The 17,223-nt window shown below is 39.2% G+C and overlaps 1 protein-coding gene across 1 annotated transcript; it reads right to left on the reverse strand.

The window, feature by feature from the left end:
* Window positions 1-14,258: 14,258 nt before the first annotated feature.
* On the reverse strand, window positions 14,259-15,200 carry LOC112934847 (olfactory receptor 2A1/2A42-like). The gene has a single exon (XM_026018368.2). The coding sequence runs from the start codon at window positions 15,198-15,200 to the stop codon at window positions 14,259-14,261; it is 942 nt and encodes a 313-aa protein (XP_025874153.2).
* Window positions 15,201-17,223: the final 2,023 nt, after the last annotated feature.

The raw sequence follows: 17,223 nt of genomic DNA on the forward strand, positions 1-17,223 counted from the left end.
AATGACCAATAAGGGCTCCACTTTTATTTCAGAATTAATTTAACAAGAACTTACACTTAAAATATACCTTGAGAGATTGAAGAAATCTTTTAAATCTAATCAGTAAAAAAAATCATATATTGGACCATGCATTGCGCCCAGAACATTGTGGGTGTTAAATAAATACTTATTGACTAACTGGATATCAATTTGATTAAATACAAGAAAACAAAACACTAATGAGCCTGCCACATTCTCCCTTGAGCCATATTCTCAAGGCAAAATCCCAAAACTTACACAAAAAAATCCCCAAATATTTAAAGGCACCATAGACAGACAGACACACACACACACTCATATATATTCCAAGCTTGGGAAAGTCTAATTTAAAAGTTGAGTACTTTCTGTGTGCCTGACATTCTTCTCCCAGTTATAGGCAATGGAAGAGCTGCGTACGGGCAGCATAGATTGTATTTGGTGGTCTTGTTGACATAAACACAATAACTACACTAATGTCAGTTTTCCTGAAATGTGAAACCGCTTGTAATATATCCCAGTGGAAAGTTCTTTGGCTTAAGAACATTATTTCACATATTTAACCTAAATCCATCACGCAGAAATTACTTATTCTTTACCCAGCGTCACCGTCCACCAGGTTATTGCTTTCCTGCAGCTACTTACCACCGTATAAAATGCAATGAACCAAATTCTATACATACTTTATTTGTGAGCAATACATTCAAATAAGCATTGATTTTTCCTCAAACTAGCCCCATCACAGAATAATAATCAGCCCATATATAGACAAGACTGAATTTCCTTAGCTGTGCTTAAAAAGAACAGTAGTTAACAGAGTGATAGTCCACAAAACGATAGATGCTACCCGCCGTCTAACAGGAATTAATGATAAAGAAAATAAGGTAACCAGGTTTGCTCCCACATTTGGACTCAGGGACCTCAGAAGGGAAAAGTACCTGGAAGTTGGGCAGGATCCTGCTCTCTGGGAGCTTCTGTGGGAGCTGCACAACCCTCACTTTTGTGCCTGATGGAAAATGGGGCCAAATCCCCAGAAAAGAGCTTTTATCCTCTGATGGCCTCAGCCAAGTTGGCAGCACCCAAGGGCTCACTGGACAGGTGGGCTGTGACATGCACTGCACACCCACCTCCGCTGGGAAGGAACCACAAAGCACTTCTCTCTTTCTGCCCTCATCCCCAAGCAGGACCTGTGATGAGAAAACACAGCCAGCCCCAGAGCACGCCTCTGAGGCAGCATCAGTCATTACAGTCCCTGAATACTCAGCATGATTTGGATCTCATGAATCCCAGCACTGCCCTAATTCCCAAACCTGCAGACACTTCAGGGGAACCTCTAAGGAAGCAGAACCAGTGTCATGGTGAAGAAGCTCCTGGCATTCCCCTCTGTCCTTCAGCTTCTCCCCCACTGTAGTCTGGGCCCCCTGTGTAGCAGCAGAGGTGGGAAGAAAGGACCCTGAAAATCAGCTGATGCCAAGCAACAGCTCAAGGTGTGGAGGCAAGGTGCTGGAGGCAGGAAGCAGAATGGGGAGTCCAAGGAGAGCCAAGGTGTCCCAGTGGGGCTTATTACAACATGCCTGAGGAGGGGTTTTCTAGGGCACCAGCCACCCAAGTAGGTCAACCTTGGAAGTCTTCCAAGTTTTCTAACTATTCTGAAGTGAGGAGATTCTAGGTCCCATCCATCCCTCAGGGGAGGGGAGGAGAGAACCCTCTCCACAGCAGCTTCTCCTCTAAGCCACTACCTCTCCCAGGAGGGTGGAGATATTTGCTGCCTAAAGTGTTCTCATGCTTATTTCTCTGTTTAGTAGGCCAAGGAGGGCTAAGCATTTCACATCAAGCAACTGTGCAATTTACAGATTAATGAGTTTGTTATAGTGTGATCCACAGCCTGCTGGGGGTATGGCAGAAACTTGAGGAAAATCTTGCGCAGGTTATCACATTTTAAGAACATGATTAACTGTGTTCCAACTGTACATGTCCATTGTGAGAAGAACCACATATTCATCCAGGGTCACAAGATTTTGCTCCTAATTATAGAAAAAGGCTAGTGTGTAGTAGGCAATCCATAAATAATGAAATCCTTGGGATGCCTGTGTGGCTCAGTGGTTGAGCATCTGCCTTTGCCTCAGGTGGTGATCCCCGGGGCCTGGGATCAAGCCCTGCATCGGGGTCCCTGCAGGGAGCCTGCTTCTCCTTCTGCCTGTGTCTCTCTCTCTCACTGTGTCTCACTGTGCAGGCTCCCTGCAGGGACCCCGCTTCTCCTTCTGCCTGTGTCTCTCTATCTCACTGTGTCTCTCATGAATAAATAAATAAATAAATAAATAAATAAATAAATAAATAAATAAATAAATAAAATCTTTAAAAAAGGAAAAACAAACCAAAAAAAAACCCCACAAAAAACACTAAAATCCTTTCTTCTTTCCCTACTCACACTCAGGTAAACTATAGAAAATGTGGAAAGTAGAAAACTCATGTAAACAACAAAAATCATGTGAAAAAAATCGGATATGCTTTTCTATATTCAACACTATAAAAATATCAGTTATAAAAAGTCATTTTAGGGAAGCCTGGGTGGCTCACTTGGTTAAGCATTGGGCTTTAGCTCGGGTCATGATCCCAGAGTCCTGGGATCAAGCTCCATGTCAGGCTCCTCATGATCTCTCTCTCATATAAATAAAATATTTTGGGGGGGCACCTGGGTGGCTCAGGGGTTGAGTGTCTGCCTTAGTCTCAGGGTGTGATCCTGGGGTCTTGGGATTGAGTCCCACGTCTGGCTCCCTGCAGGGAGTCTGCTTCTCCCTCTGCCTATGTTTCTGCCTCTCTCTCTGTGCCTCTCATAAATAAATAATTTTTTTAAAAAAATTGAAAATAAAATCTCTTTTTAAAAAAAGTCATTTTAGGGTATAAAAATAGAAAATTTTAACAAAGACATCAGAAAAACTTAAATATAAAATTTTATGATACAAAACAAAATAAAATGTAGGAAATGCATCACTTCAAAATAACATGTTTTCTATTATATATCAAATTGATGCAACTTTTAACCTGGGCCCACCTTCTAAAAGTGTCAGAGGAGATAGGAATATATTTAAAATATAAATATATACAAAGAAAAGTAACACACAGAGAACAGACAGATCCTATTTGATATTAATATTCTCTCAAGTATTTACCTTATATGCCAGCATGTGGAAATCAGAAAACTGCCTTTCAAGAGCAAGCACTAAAGTGAAAACCTGTGTAAAGAATGGTTTTAGAGATTATATTTCTATTAATAGCACATTAGGAATATTGATTACAGATACATATTTTGACCAAAATGAAAAATTAAAAGTTAATCAGTAATTCAGTATAACATTTGGAATTATCACCCAAACTAAATTTAGGAAAATCCTTCAAGAACATAAGTGTCAACATTTATAAACTCAAATCTGTCAAAATTCTGTTAAAATCAAACTGAAATAACTTTTATCTTGATAGTACTTACTATTTAAAGAGAGTAACAATGACATAAATACACAAGAGAACTAGCATATAGAAAAACACAGGATTAGTTGAAACAAGAACATTATCTACTAGCATCAGGCATTTGATTTCACACATTTCTACCTTCTATGCATAAATTCAAGTACTGCTAGAATTTGACCATAGAGTTCATTTAATTGTAACAAAGATAAAAATCAGCATAAAACAGGTGCATATAAACATCTCTCAAAGTAAATTACCATAACAGATATTTTGCACAAAAAGCAGAAAATAAGGTTGTGAGAAATGCACAAGACATGAGTGAATGCATTTTTAGAATATCATGACAAAAATGTATTGGTAGAGGATGCAAATGGTAATGTTCTCAAATGTATTTTTTTTATTTATATTTATTTATTTATTTATTTATTTATTTATTTATTTATTTATTTATTTTTAAAATTTTTATTTATTTATGATAGTCACAGAGAGAGAGAGAGAGAGGGGTAGAGACACAGGCAGAGGGAGAAGCAGGCTCCATGCACCAGGAGCCCGACGTGGGATTCAATCCCGGGTCTCCAGGATCGCGCCCTGGGCCAAAGGCAGGCCCCAAACTGCTGCGCCACCCAGGGATCCCCTGTATTTCTTTTTTTAAAAAAATTTTTAATTTTTTTTTAAAGATTTATTTATTTGACAGAGAGCGAGAGTAGCGGGGACAAAGAGAGAGAGGAAGAGTCTTAAGCAGACTCCCCACTGAGCGAGGACCTGGAAGTAGTGCTCAATCTCAGGACCTTGAGATCATGACCTGAATCGAAACCAAGAGTTGGACATTTAACCAACTGAACCATGCAGGCATGTTGTATTTCTCAAGTAATCTCAGTTGTACTTCGTAAGTAATTATGAGTTAAAAGGACAGAAATTTGTTTGGAATCCTTAACAACAGGGGAGAAAGAGACAGAATTTAAAAGGGCAATTTTTAGAGATTATTTGTGTCAGTTGCTAGTGTAACCTTAAGGAAGACATAGCTCCTTAAAAGATGTGCTCTTCTCTTCCTTACACCTGGTTGTCTCTGGGCTGCACCTGCCAGCACGTGACTGTACTTCCCAGCTCTCTCACGTTGGTGGTGGTATGAGGTGGTGTCAAATTCTTACAAAAGGAACATAGGCAGAAAAGATTTGTGCCACTTCTTTTTATTATTTATTATTTATTTTTTATTGGAGTTTAATTTGCCAACATATAGCATAACACCCAGTGCTCATCCTGTCAAGTGCCCCCCTCAATGCCCGTCACCCAGTCACCCCGTCACCCCACCCACCTCCCTTTCCACTACCCCTTATTCGTTTCCCAGAGTTAGGAGTCTCTCAAGTTCTGTCATCCTCACTGATATTTTCACTCATTTTCTCTCCTTTCCCCTTTATTCCCTTTCACTATTTTTTATATTCCCCAAATGAATGAGACCATAGAATGTTTGTCCTTTTCCGATTGACTTACTTCACTCAGCATAATACCCGCCAGTTCCGTCCACGTGGAAACGAAGCAAATGGTGGGTATTTGTCATTTCTAATGGCTGAGGAATATTCCATTGTATACAGAGACCACATCTTCTTCATCCATTCATCTTTCGATGGACACCAAGGCTCCTTCCATAGTTTGGCTACTGGGGACATTGCTGCTATAAACATTGGGGTGCAGGTGAGGGGGAAATACATCGCAATACAAGCATCCATCAAAAAATTGAAAAGAACTCAAATACAAAAGCTAACCTTGCACTTAAAGGAGCTGGAGAAAGAACAGCAAATGAAACCTTCACCCAGCAAAAGAAGAGAGTTAATAAAGATTCAAGCAGAACTCAATGGAATAGAGACCAGAAGAATTGTGGAACAGATCAACAAAACCAGGAGTTGGATTTTTGAAAGAACTAATAAGATAGATAAACCATTAGCCAGAAGAGAGAAAATTAAAAAGAAGAGAGAAAAGACTCAAACTAATAAAATCATGAATGGAAAAGGAGAGATCACCACCAATACCCAGGAAATACAAACGATTTTAAAAACTTATTATGAGCAGCTATATGCCAATAAATTAGGCAGTCTAGAAGAAATGGACGCATTTCTGGAAAACCACAAACTACCAAAACTGGACCAGGAAGAAATAGAAAACCTGAAGAGGGCAAATAACCAGGGAGGAAATTGAAGCAGTCATCATCAAAAACCTCCCAAGACACAAAAGTCCAGGGCCAGATGGCTTCCCTGGGGAATTCTATCAAACGCTTAAAGAAGAAACCATACCTCTTCTACTAAAACTGTTGGGAAAGATAGAAAGAGATGGAATACTTCCAAACTCATTCTATGAGGTCAGCATCACCTTAATTCCAAAATCAAAGACCCCACCAAAAAGGAGAATTGTAGACCAATATCCCTGATGAACACAGATGCAAAAATTCTCAACAAGATACTAGCCAATAGGATCCAACAGCACATTAAGAAGATTATTCACCATGACCAAGTGGGATTTATCCCCGGAATGCAAGGCTGGTTCAACACTCGTAAAGCAATCAAGGTGATTGATCATATCAGCAAGAGAAAAAAACAAGAACCATATGATCCTCTCAATAGATGCAGATTTGTGCCACTTCTAAGGCTGCAGTGGGTATGAGGCGAGTATGCCTCCTGCACCATTGCTCTTCCCATCACTGGCTGGAAGTGAAGGTCTCCAAGGCCAGGAGAATGGTTCCCCGTGAGGTAGAAGGTCCCTGCATCACCACATGAAAGACTGTGCCACTTGCCTGCATAGGACCTCACATGAGCGAGAAGTATACTTTTGTTCTGTAAAATCCCTTTGGTTTGGGGCTTTTCTGTTACCCTTTAGCCCACAAATGCATTACTCAACATTTTTATGGAGATAAAAGGAATGAGGAAAGGCTGGTAACTCTAAAACTAAAATATTAGTAGCTTCCACGATCAATTCACATGGTAAACATCATCTCTTTATGGCACAATAAACTGGGTTTTTATTTATGTCATTGTTTTTTGTAGTTGGTTTAGAGTCTGGGGAATCATAGGTTACTTTGGATCTTGTTTAGTTTCTTATTTATTCCTTCCTTCCTTCATTCATTCCTTCATGAGGGACACAGAGAGAAAGAGAGGCAGAGACACAGGAAGAGGGAGAAGCAGGCTCCCTGTGAGGAGCCCGATGTGGGACTTGATCCCAGAACCCTGGGATCACAACCTGAGCCAAAGACAGATGCTCGACCACTGAGCCACCCAGGTGCCCCTGCATCTTACTTGGTTTCTCATTCAAATTATTTCAGTTAATAACACAAGTCACCTTATCTAAACATTACAGCAAAATATGGAATAATAAAGTAAATAGCTATAAAAGGATATTTTCAAAGAGACACCTTGGTATGATTTAGCACTCCAAGAAGATTCTAAATTGCTTTTAGTTGCTTAATTTTGGCTTTAACTAAGATATGTGAAAAATGTGTACTGATAAATATTTGATGACTCAAAAGACCAGAAATGCCTTGAAAGAAGGCTTTTTTAAAAAAATTATGTCAATACATGTTCACTGTAAGATTATTAAAAAACACAGAAGTATAAAAGCAACCTCTGTTGAGTACTTAGTGTGTATCATCCTTACATTCATCTTTACATTTATAAACACACACATGTGCACCCATGTGTATACATACATCTATATGACTTTATGAAGAGCTAGAAGTTTCTCCTACAAAATTAAAAGTTTTTTCAGTGTGACTTATTTTCTTCATTTAGCTATTTGAGGAGTAACTCTATTATAGCCCATTATAGAGAGTACTTGTTCTTTTTGATATGCTGCATATGCACTTCTTATAATTTACTAAGTCCAAAATGAATAAATTTCAGATTATTTGGAATCTTTTATGAAAAATTTCAATTCAAATTACTTGTACACATTTCTTTGTGCAATCACATATGTTGAGTACTTCTCTAGGTTCTTAGGATTGGTATTTCTATTTTTTAGTGTTGAATAGAGATTTCCAATTTTTTTTAAAGATTTTATTTATTCATGAAAGACACACACACAGAGGCAGAGATATAGGTAGAGGGAGAAGCAGGCTCCCTGCAGGGAGCCTGATGTGGGACTCGATCCCAGGACCCCAGGATCAAAACCTGAGCCAAAGGCAGAGGCTCAACCACTGAGCCACCCAGGTGCTCTGATATTTCCAATTTTTTTTTTTTTAGCATCAAAATCTATGCCTATTTATACTGCCACCAACAGTGTGTGAATGTTTATTTTGACCCACATACTCAGCACTAATATATAGTATTGGCTTTTTTTTCTCCCTTTACAATCTGTTGATCAAAATGTAAGTTCTCATTTTAAAGTATATTTTTCTGATTAAGGATGAAGGCATCTTCATATTTATTCTTGATTTGTGTTTTTGTGATTTGTGTTGTGAATAGTCTGTATCTACATATTTTGTTCACTTTTTTCATGGATTTGCATATTACCCTTCAGTTTTATATATGTTGAAATATATTAGGTATATTATCATCCTCTTTCTTAGGATGAATTTTCAGGCCAGTGAAAAATTCAGTCTTACTCTTCTTGAGCTTTAGTTTATCATAGATAAGCAGGGCGCCATAGGTCGGGCTGTGTGTGGGGGACTGTGTAACTTAGAAGTTATAGACACAGTCTTCAGCCATGGTCTTGGAAGACTTAGGTGAGAGTCCTGCTGTGCCACTTGAGGGGTCCTTAACATCTCTGTGCCTTGATTTTTTTCATGATGAATGAAATCTAATGGTAAAACTTACCATTGGGAATTGTTGTAAAGATTAGATTGATATTAATGGATATGTCCTCATAGAATAGTACTTGGTGTGAAATAAGCAGTCAATATATGGAAACTCTTAATGTTATTATGCCAGTTACGCAACACCAGACAGAGATCTGGGACCCTTTGCAAATGAACAGTATTCTTAACCCTTTCCAAACAGGATAACAGAACTGTTTTTTTTTTTTTTTTAAGGGGGACAGTTCATATGGAATATGTCTTATTCTCTACATCTTATGCCATCTATACTTCCAAGATAATAACATGTGCAACCTCTTTACTAATTTGGTGTTTACTTTTGAATTCCTACCACATGCAAGGTTTAGGAATTCATTGCATTCAGTTATTCTCAAAATAATCCATTTAAGGGATCCCTGGGTGGCACAGCGGTTTAGCGCCTGCCTTTGGCCCAGGACGCGATCCTGGAGACTCGGGATCGAGTCCCACATCGGGCTCCCGGTGCATGGAGCCTGCTTCTCCCTCTGCCTGTGTCTCTGCCTCTCTCTCTCTCTCTCTCTCTCTCTCTGTGTGTGTGTGACTATAATACATAAATAAATAAAAATTTTAAAAAAATCCATTTAATTTTGTCTCCTAGTAAGAGAAAAAAATCGAAATGCTAGGAAGTTAGCAGAGACGCATAGAATTAGAGGTACTTACAGATCATCTAGTCTGACATTTCATTTTACAGGTGGGAAAACCAATGCCCGGAAGAATCAAGTGACTTTTCTAAAGTCACACAGAAACCTGATGGAATTGTTAGACTTAAGGTAGGAACGCAGAAGTCCTGCCTCTGTGCCAGCCAGCCCTCCCAGGACAAAACCAGACTATGCTCACAAACACACTTCTTCTCTTGACTCAATGGTGTTGCACAAATGAAAAGCAAACAAATAGCAGAGAACAAGCAAAACAAAAAACCAGATGAAGTTGAAGTAGTGCTCTAATCAAATTTCATTAAGAAGGAAGGAAAGCAGACACTTCCCTGTGGTCTCGGAAAATATATCACAACTGTGACATCTGGTGAGACCCCATTAGAAATCTCCTCCCGCTTTCCTCCCTAAGAACCATAGATTTAACCATGCTTCTCCACTGCATGAACATTCAAAGTATGGACTGTGGCTCAGCATCATCAGCAAGATAGAAGAGATTGTTAGAAATGCAAATCTCTGCCCATCCCATTCAGGGCTGCTGAATCATAACCTGTATTTCTGCAAGATCTTTAATGATTTGTATGCACACCAGAGAAGCTCTGGTCTACGCCATCTAAAAAAGAAAAAACAATCAACCTACAGGTCAGTGGTTGTCAGTGCCCACTCCACATGCCAAAGACACCCAGAAATCCAATTTCAAATGGCTTGTGAACTAGCTCCCACCTACAGCATCCCACCCGATCATTTTAGTAGTTACAACCCCTAATTCTCCACCATCTTGCTAGTACAAGCACCTCCTGGCATACTGTAATCAGAGGCTTTCACAAATTGGCACGCTTTTTTTTAAAAGGCTCATATCTTAAAAAAAAAAAGGCTCATATCTTGGCTTCTACATATTAGAAACAAATATACATAGCTCTTTTTTTAATATTAAGGAGTAATATAATATGTTTGTAATTCTCCTGTAATCACTGGCAAATGAGACATAATTAGTCATTAATATTCACCCTATTAGAAATTTTTTGCAAGAACTGAGTGCATTTGAAACTAAAGTGACTGATGGACAAGATGGCTAACTTTGTAAGGATAACAATAGCTACTATATTTAAGTTACATATTTGAGGAAGCTACATATTTTATATATATAAAACCAGAAATATATGGAGTTTTTTTGGATAGGAGTCTAGGCGAAATGACCGTGTATGAGTCAGCATTTGTTTTTTATTTTTTAATAATAAATTTATTTTTTATTGGTATTCAATTTGCCAACATACAGAATAATACCCAGTGCTCATCCCATCAAGTGCCCCCCTCAGTGCCCGTCACCCATTCACCCCCACCCCCCGCCCACCTCCCCTTCCACCACCCCTAGTTCATTTCCCAGAGTTAGGAGTCTCTCATGTTCTGTCTCCCTTTCTGATATTTCCCACTCATTTTTTCTCCTTTCCCCTTTATTCCCTTTCACTATTATTTATATTCCACAAATGAATGAGACCATATAATGTTTGTCCTTCTCCGATTGACTTATTTCACTCAGCAGAATACCCTCCAGGTCCATCCACGTCGAAGCAAATGATGGGTATTTGTCGTTTCTAATGGCTGAGGAATATTCCATTGTATCCATAGACCACATCTTCTTTATCCATTCATCTTTCGATGAACACCGAGGCTCCTTCCACAGTGTGGCTATTGTGGACATTGCTGCTAGAAACATCGGGGTGCAGGTGTCCCGGCATTTCACTGCATCTGTATCTTTGGGATAAATCCCCAACAGTGCAATTGCTGGGTCTAGGGCAGGTCTATTTTTAACTCTTTGAGGAACCTCCACACAGTTTTCCAGAGTGGCTGCACCAGTTCGCATTCCCACCAACAGTGCAGGAGGGTTCCCTTTTCTCCACATCTTCTCCAACATTTGTGGTTTCCTGCCTTGTTAATGTTCCCCATTCTCACTGGTGTGAGGTGGGATCTCATTGTGGTTTTGATTTGCATTTCCCTGATGGCCAGTGATGCGGAGCATTTTCTCATGTGCGTGTTGGCCATGTCCATGTCTTCCTCTGTGAGATTTCTCTTCATGTCTTTTGCCCATTTCATGATTGGATTGTTTGTCTCTTTGCTGTTGAGTTTAATAAGTTCTTTATAGATCTTGGAAACTAGCCCTTTATCTGATATGTCATTTGCAAATATCCTCTCCCATTCTGTAGGTTGTCTTTTAGTTTTGTTGACTGTATCCTTTGCTGTGCAAAAGCTTCTTATCTTGATGAAGTCCCAATAGTTCATTTTTGCTTTTGTTTCTCTTGCCTTCATGGTTGTATCTTGCAAGAAGTTACTGTGGCCAAGTTCAAGAAGGGTGTTGCCTGTGTTCTCCTCTAGGATTTTGATGGAATCTCGTCTCACATTTAGATCTTTCATCCATTTTGAGTTTATCTTTGTGTATGGTCCAAGAGAGTGGTCTAGTTTCATTCTTCAGCATTTGTTGACTACTATGACATGAGCCTTCACCTAGCCATTGAAGATGTAAGTATCAGAAGGTCCTTTACAAAAGGATCATTCACAGTTAATCTAGATTGGATTAACTAGATCTGAATTCTGATTCTACTATGACATTGAGTATGTTACTTAATTCTCTAAACCTCAGCTTACCTTCTATAAATGAAAGTACCATTAATACTTCACAGCTCTGATGTGAGGATTACATCTAAAGAATATAACATGGTGTCTGGTACACAGACATTACTAAATAAATTTTAGCTGCAATTGTTTTCTATCATACTCTGTTTTGCAAATAGAAGGATTTTGAAAAATGTAGAAATCATAAGATAGTTTAACATTGAAAGTTGTGTATAGCTAATTGATAAAGGCTCATGAATGTACCCGACCAATGCTTGAGTGCCTCCTATGTGCTAGGTAGTGTGTTAGTGTGGATGAAAAAGTGATGAACAGACTCCAGTTCCTACCCTTGGGGAGCTCCCATCTTAACCTGTGAAACTTGATACCTAGCTGAGCAGTGTTCCATAAAATGCCACCTGAAAGATCATAACAATATTCAACACCAAAAATGAAATCTAAATTCCTTTGTCTTGGGAAAGGGCACCTTTAGATTAACTACTATCAAGCATCCATTCTAATTCTACTCCAACACTACTTCATCAGTGCGACACTGAATCATCTGTCTTCCCCTTTCCTGCTTCCCTGCACAGTTTATGGCCCAGGCGAGCCTTTCTTGGTCTCTGACCCTTGGAGTCAAATTCTTCCTTGTTGCCACACCCACTGTTTACATATCAGTTTACAGTTAAGGTGCTTCCTCTAGCAAACAAAAGCTTCTGTCAGAAGCCTAATGCCCATCACTTGGTCTTTGTCACTGGTTTTGTTTCACTACCTCCATTTCTCTGATCATTATCCACAGATAGTTCCAAAGAGGCCATGTGGCTATGACTATAAGGTCAAGGATCTGATTGCCTCAGTTTAATCTGGGACTAGACATTCAGCATTTTGATACTGGGCAAGTTACTCGACATCCCTGTGCCTCAGTTTCCCTATAAGTAAAGTGAGGGAAAATGTTTTTTTGCCCCAAAGGGCTGTTTTGAGGATTAAATATGTGAAGTGCATTGACTAGCCGAGAGGTGCGTGGGGGCATATATTATGGTGTTGTTATCTTGATTCTGGGTCTTAGCTCAACTAATCACCAATCTCACTAAGAACGGCCTTGGTTCCCATTTGCTTTATGTTCTCTGTTTCCCTAAAAGTCCAAATATTTTTATGACTCTGCCCTTAGGAGTCATTATCCATGACAACCAGCTTCTCATAAATGATCTCACCTTCTAGGCCTTACAGAGCATAGATCGACTTACTGTGGTACATGAGGCTGGAAGTACACCCTCTTTCACATAACACATCCATCTTTGGGATAATTTAGCCTTGTTCTTCTTTATTGATAACACGGATGTTGGTATACACAATGTACACTGTTGTGGTTAAGTACTGAGGGCTTAACTAGCTAGCACAACAAACTATTGTCTGAGCCAGACTGTCAAGGCAAAAGCCTGACATTTCCTACTTTCTGGTATGTGTGTATACAAAGTGGATTTTAGGGGTGCCTCGATGGCTCCGGCAGCTTAGCCTCCAACTCTTGATTTCAGCTCAGGTCATGATCTCAGTGTTGTGGGTTCGAGCCCCACGTTGGGCTCTATTCTATGCTCAGCGAAGAGTGTGCTTCCTTCTCTCCCTCTGCTCCTGCCCATACTCACACTCTCTCTTTCAAATAAATAAACAAAATATTAAAGAAGGTGGATTTTATAGGTAACATCCTACAAAGCCACCTGAAATGTACAGGGTTCATGACTTATTATTGGATTTTTAATGTAGAATGAATCAGTAAAAATCAATCCACTACTAAATGAGAATAGCCAGCTATACTATACTAGCCACTTGCACTCTCTGGTCAAATTTCCTATTTCAAGGATGAGACATCTAATGAGGGAAATGATGCACCCAGGGGGAAGTGCTGATAACAAGACACCAGAAAACTACATATTGATATAGTTTGTATATCTACATAATTTGCAGCTCAACACTCAAAATTTTCTGGAGAATCCATAAACAGCTCAAATTGTTTTCTTTGCTACCCCTTATCAGCCTATTCAGGGAGAGAATACCCAGCTTGGCTCCTTTGCTAGCTACTAGTAACCAGTTTATTTCTGAAGCTTGTGAATAATATGCACTGTTCTCACATTGTCTACAGATTTTTCCTTCTCCTCCTTTGTCCAATAGACTTTGCATTAATTTTGTTCCTTTGCTCAGCCTGCTCATTCCTCCCTGAGTCAATAATTTTCATTTAAAATTTCTCACCATCATGCAAAACACTAAATAAATATCTCTGAGTTATTCTTTAACAGTTGTCTTTAGCAGGGCAAGTAAAATTTTAGGAGAATGGACAAGTGTGCCTCTGGGTTTAGGGGGTCATTGCCCTTTATTGCAGGGTTTTTTTTTTTTTCCAAATCCTATGATATACGCAGTTTTTGTGTTTTAAATACTTAGGGTTAGAGACATAGATAGGCTGTATTCAATTGATGGGACCCAGAAAATGGATTAAAACAATTTTTAATTTCAGATATTAAATTCAATGAGCAAAGAAAAAAAATCATATCTGATAAAATCACACCTGCTAGATAATCAATGAAAGTTAACATATCTAAACCTTTTCATTCAAAAGAAGAGAGAAGGCTTGCTCTTGTGTCCTTTAGGCAGATCTAAGAAGAGAGCAGTGAAATTTCCTGGATTTGGGCACTAATCTAACACTCAGCCTGGTGATTCCAATGTCACTCCAATTGGGAATGACTTTTCTTGCACATTGCTCTTCTCAGGGCACTCTTGACTTCTGTATTTCTTAGGCTGTAGATCAGTGGGTTCAGCATAGGGTTGAAAAGGCTGTAAAACAAGAAAAGGATCTTCTGCTGCTCTTCAGGGTGGTTGGATTTGGGGGCCATGTACATGACAATGGCGCTGCCAAAGAAGAGCCCCACCACACAGAGGTGGGAGGAGCAGGTGGAGAAGGCCTTTCTGCGGCCCTCCCCAGACTGGATCCTCAGGATGGCCAACAGGATGCGTGAGTAGGACACCAGCACCAAGCAGAGGGGCACCACTAAGATAAACATGCAGGCAACAAAGATGACCACTTGGTTGAGCCTAGTGTCAGCACAGGCCAGCTTGAGGATAGACAGGATTTCACAGAAGAAGTGGTTGATTTCATGAGGCCCACAGAAGGGCAGCCTCAGGATGAGGCTCACATGGACCAGGGCCAGCAGGGAGCCACATGCCCAGGAAGCCACCATCAGGGTGATACAGACTCTCCAGCTCATGATCACAGAATAGCGGAGGGGGTGGCAAATGGCCACATACCGGTCATAGGACATCACCACCAGGAGAAGACATTCTATCAGAGCAAAAGTCAAAAAGAGAAAGGTCTGCGTCAGGCAGCCAGCAAAGGAGATGGGCTTGTCTGGCCTCAGGAGGTTCACCAGCATCTGGGGCACCGTGTTGCAGGCATAGGCTATGTCGACGATGGCCAGGTGGGAGAGGAAGAAGTACATGGGGGTGTGCAGTCTGGGGTCCAGTGAGATGAGCCCCAGGATGAGCCCATTCCCCAGCAGGGTGAAGGCGTAGAACAGGGTGAAGAGCCCAAAGAGAACCATCTGAATCCTTGGGCCAAGACAAAATCCCAATAGGATGAATTCTGTAACCATTGTTTGATTTTTCTCCATTTTACTATTAAAGAGAGAACCAGATAGCTATGTAACAGAATTATTTTTAAACAACTCTTTTATTTATCATTCCATAAATTTTTGGTGTACACAAGACTATTAGAAAACAACTTTAAGAATTCACCGAGTTATAAATAAGAAGGAAAGGAAGGAAGGAAGAAAAGAGAAAGAAAGAAAAAGAGTTACCTATTTAAACAAATTTAAATTGTCTTTTGCTAAATTCTTAACATATCTAGTTTTATAAAAGGGAAATATGGAAAGAAAAAGGGAAATAGTGATTACCTATGGTGAGCCATTGGCATTGTGATGGAATTAAAAAATATCAAACCATATTACAAAGAAAATAATCATGAAATATGGATTGTCTCAGAGCTACATATGTACAAATCTGTAAGAGAATTACTGCAGAGTATTAATAATCAGTAATAGAGGACCTTTGAATGAGAATGGTCCTGGGAAAGAAAACAACTTTACTTACTTCAGCTGAAATCTTGATTGAGTTACTATCAGTATGTAAATCCCATGTTCATTGATTGGAACAATTAATATTGTTAAAGTGTCCAAAAAATAAAAAATAAAATGTCCATACTTCTCAAAGCCATCTATAGATTCAATGTAATCTCTGTCAAAATTCTAATGACATTTTTACAGAAGTAGAAAATAAATTCTAAAATTTTAAGGAACCACAAAAGACCTTGAATAGTCAAAGTAATCCTGAGAAAGAAGAAAGCAGGAGTCATCACCCTTCTTGATTTTAAGCCATATATAGTAAAGGTAAAATAATCAGAACTATCAGACATATAGAACAATGAAAAAGAATCAACAGCCCAGAAATCAACTCATACAAACACGATTCACTAATATTTGACAAGGGAGCCAAGAATACTTGGTGCAGAAAAGGTACTCTCTTCAATAAATGGTCCTGGAATAATTGGATATTCACATTTAAAAAAATGAAACTATACCCCTACCTCACACTGCTCACAAAATAACTCAAAATGGATGGAAGACCTAATATAAGACCAAAATGCATAAAATTCCTAGAGGAAAACATAGGAAAAAAGCTTCTTGGCGTGGGTTGGCAATGATTTTTAAAATATAACATGTAATGCCCACGCAACAAAATAAAAAATAAATAAGTGGGATTATATAAAACTAAAAAGCTTCTGCACAGCGAGAAGTGATCCAAAAAATGCAAAGAAAATCTATGAAAACAGAAAAAAAAATTGCAAACCATATATTTGGTGAGGAGTTAATATCCAAGACCTATGAAGAACTAATACAACTCAATAACAAAAACAACAACAAAACCCAAAAACCTCCCAAATAATCAAATCAAAATGAGTAAAGGACCTGAACAGACTTTTTTTTTTCAAAGATACAGATAGCCTACAAATACATGAAAAGGTACTCAGTATCACTAAGCATGAGGGAAATGCAAATCAAACCCACAGCAAGATAGCTCCTCACACCTGTCAGGATCTAGCAACAGGAGTTACCAAAGGCTGGAGGAAAGGGAGCCCTGTGCACTGTTAGTAGGAATGTAAATTGGTGCATCCACTAAACAAAATACTATGAAGATGCCTTTAAAAATTAAAAATAAGGGGATCCCTGGGTGGCTCAGTGGGCTGGTGCCTACCTTTGGCCTAGGGTGTGATCCTGGAGTCCCGGGATCGAGTCCCATGTTGGGCTCCCGGCATGGAGCCTGCTTCTGCCTCTGCCTGTGTCTCTGCCTCTCTCTATCATGAATAAATAGATAAAATCTTGAAAAAAAAAAGTTAAAAATAATATTACCATAAGATCTAGCAACTCTACTTCTGGGAACATCTCTAAAAGAGAGCACTATGTGGAAGAGCTCTTTGGACCCCCAGATTCATTGCATCATTACCTATTATAGCCAAGACATGGAATCAATCTAAGTACCCACTGATGGATAAATGAAGTTTTAGTATACATATGCAATTGAAATTATTCAGTCATAAAAAGGAAATAATCTTGTCATTTGCAACAACATGAGAGCATT

Source organism: Vulpes vulpes, chromosome 7, assembly GCF_048418805.1.
Source record: "Vulpes vulpes isolate BD-2025 chromosome 7, VulVul3, whole genome shotgun sequence".
Classification (NCBI taxonomy): Eukaryota; Metazoa; Chordata; class Mammalia; order Carnivora; family Canidae; genus Vulpes; species Vulpes vulpes.

Bases quoted from the DNA above. Each gene is read 5' to 3' on its own strand.
- LOC112934847 (XM_026018368.2), bottom strand. From the start codon at position 15,200: ATGGAGAAAAATCAAACAATGGTTACAGAATTCATCCTATTGGGATTT.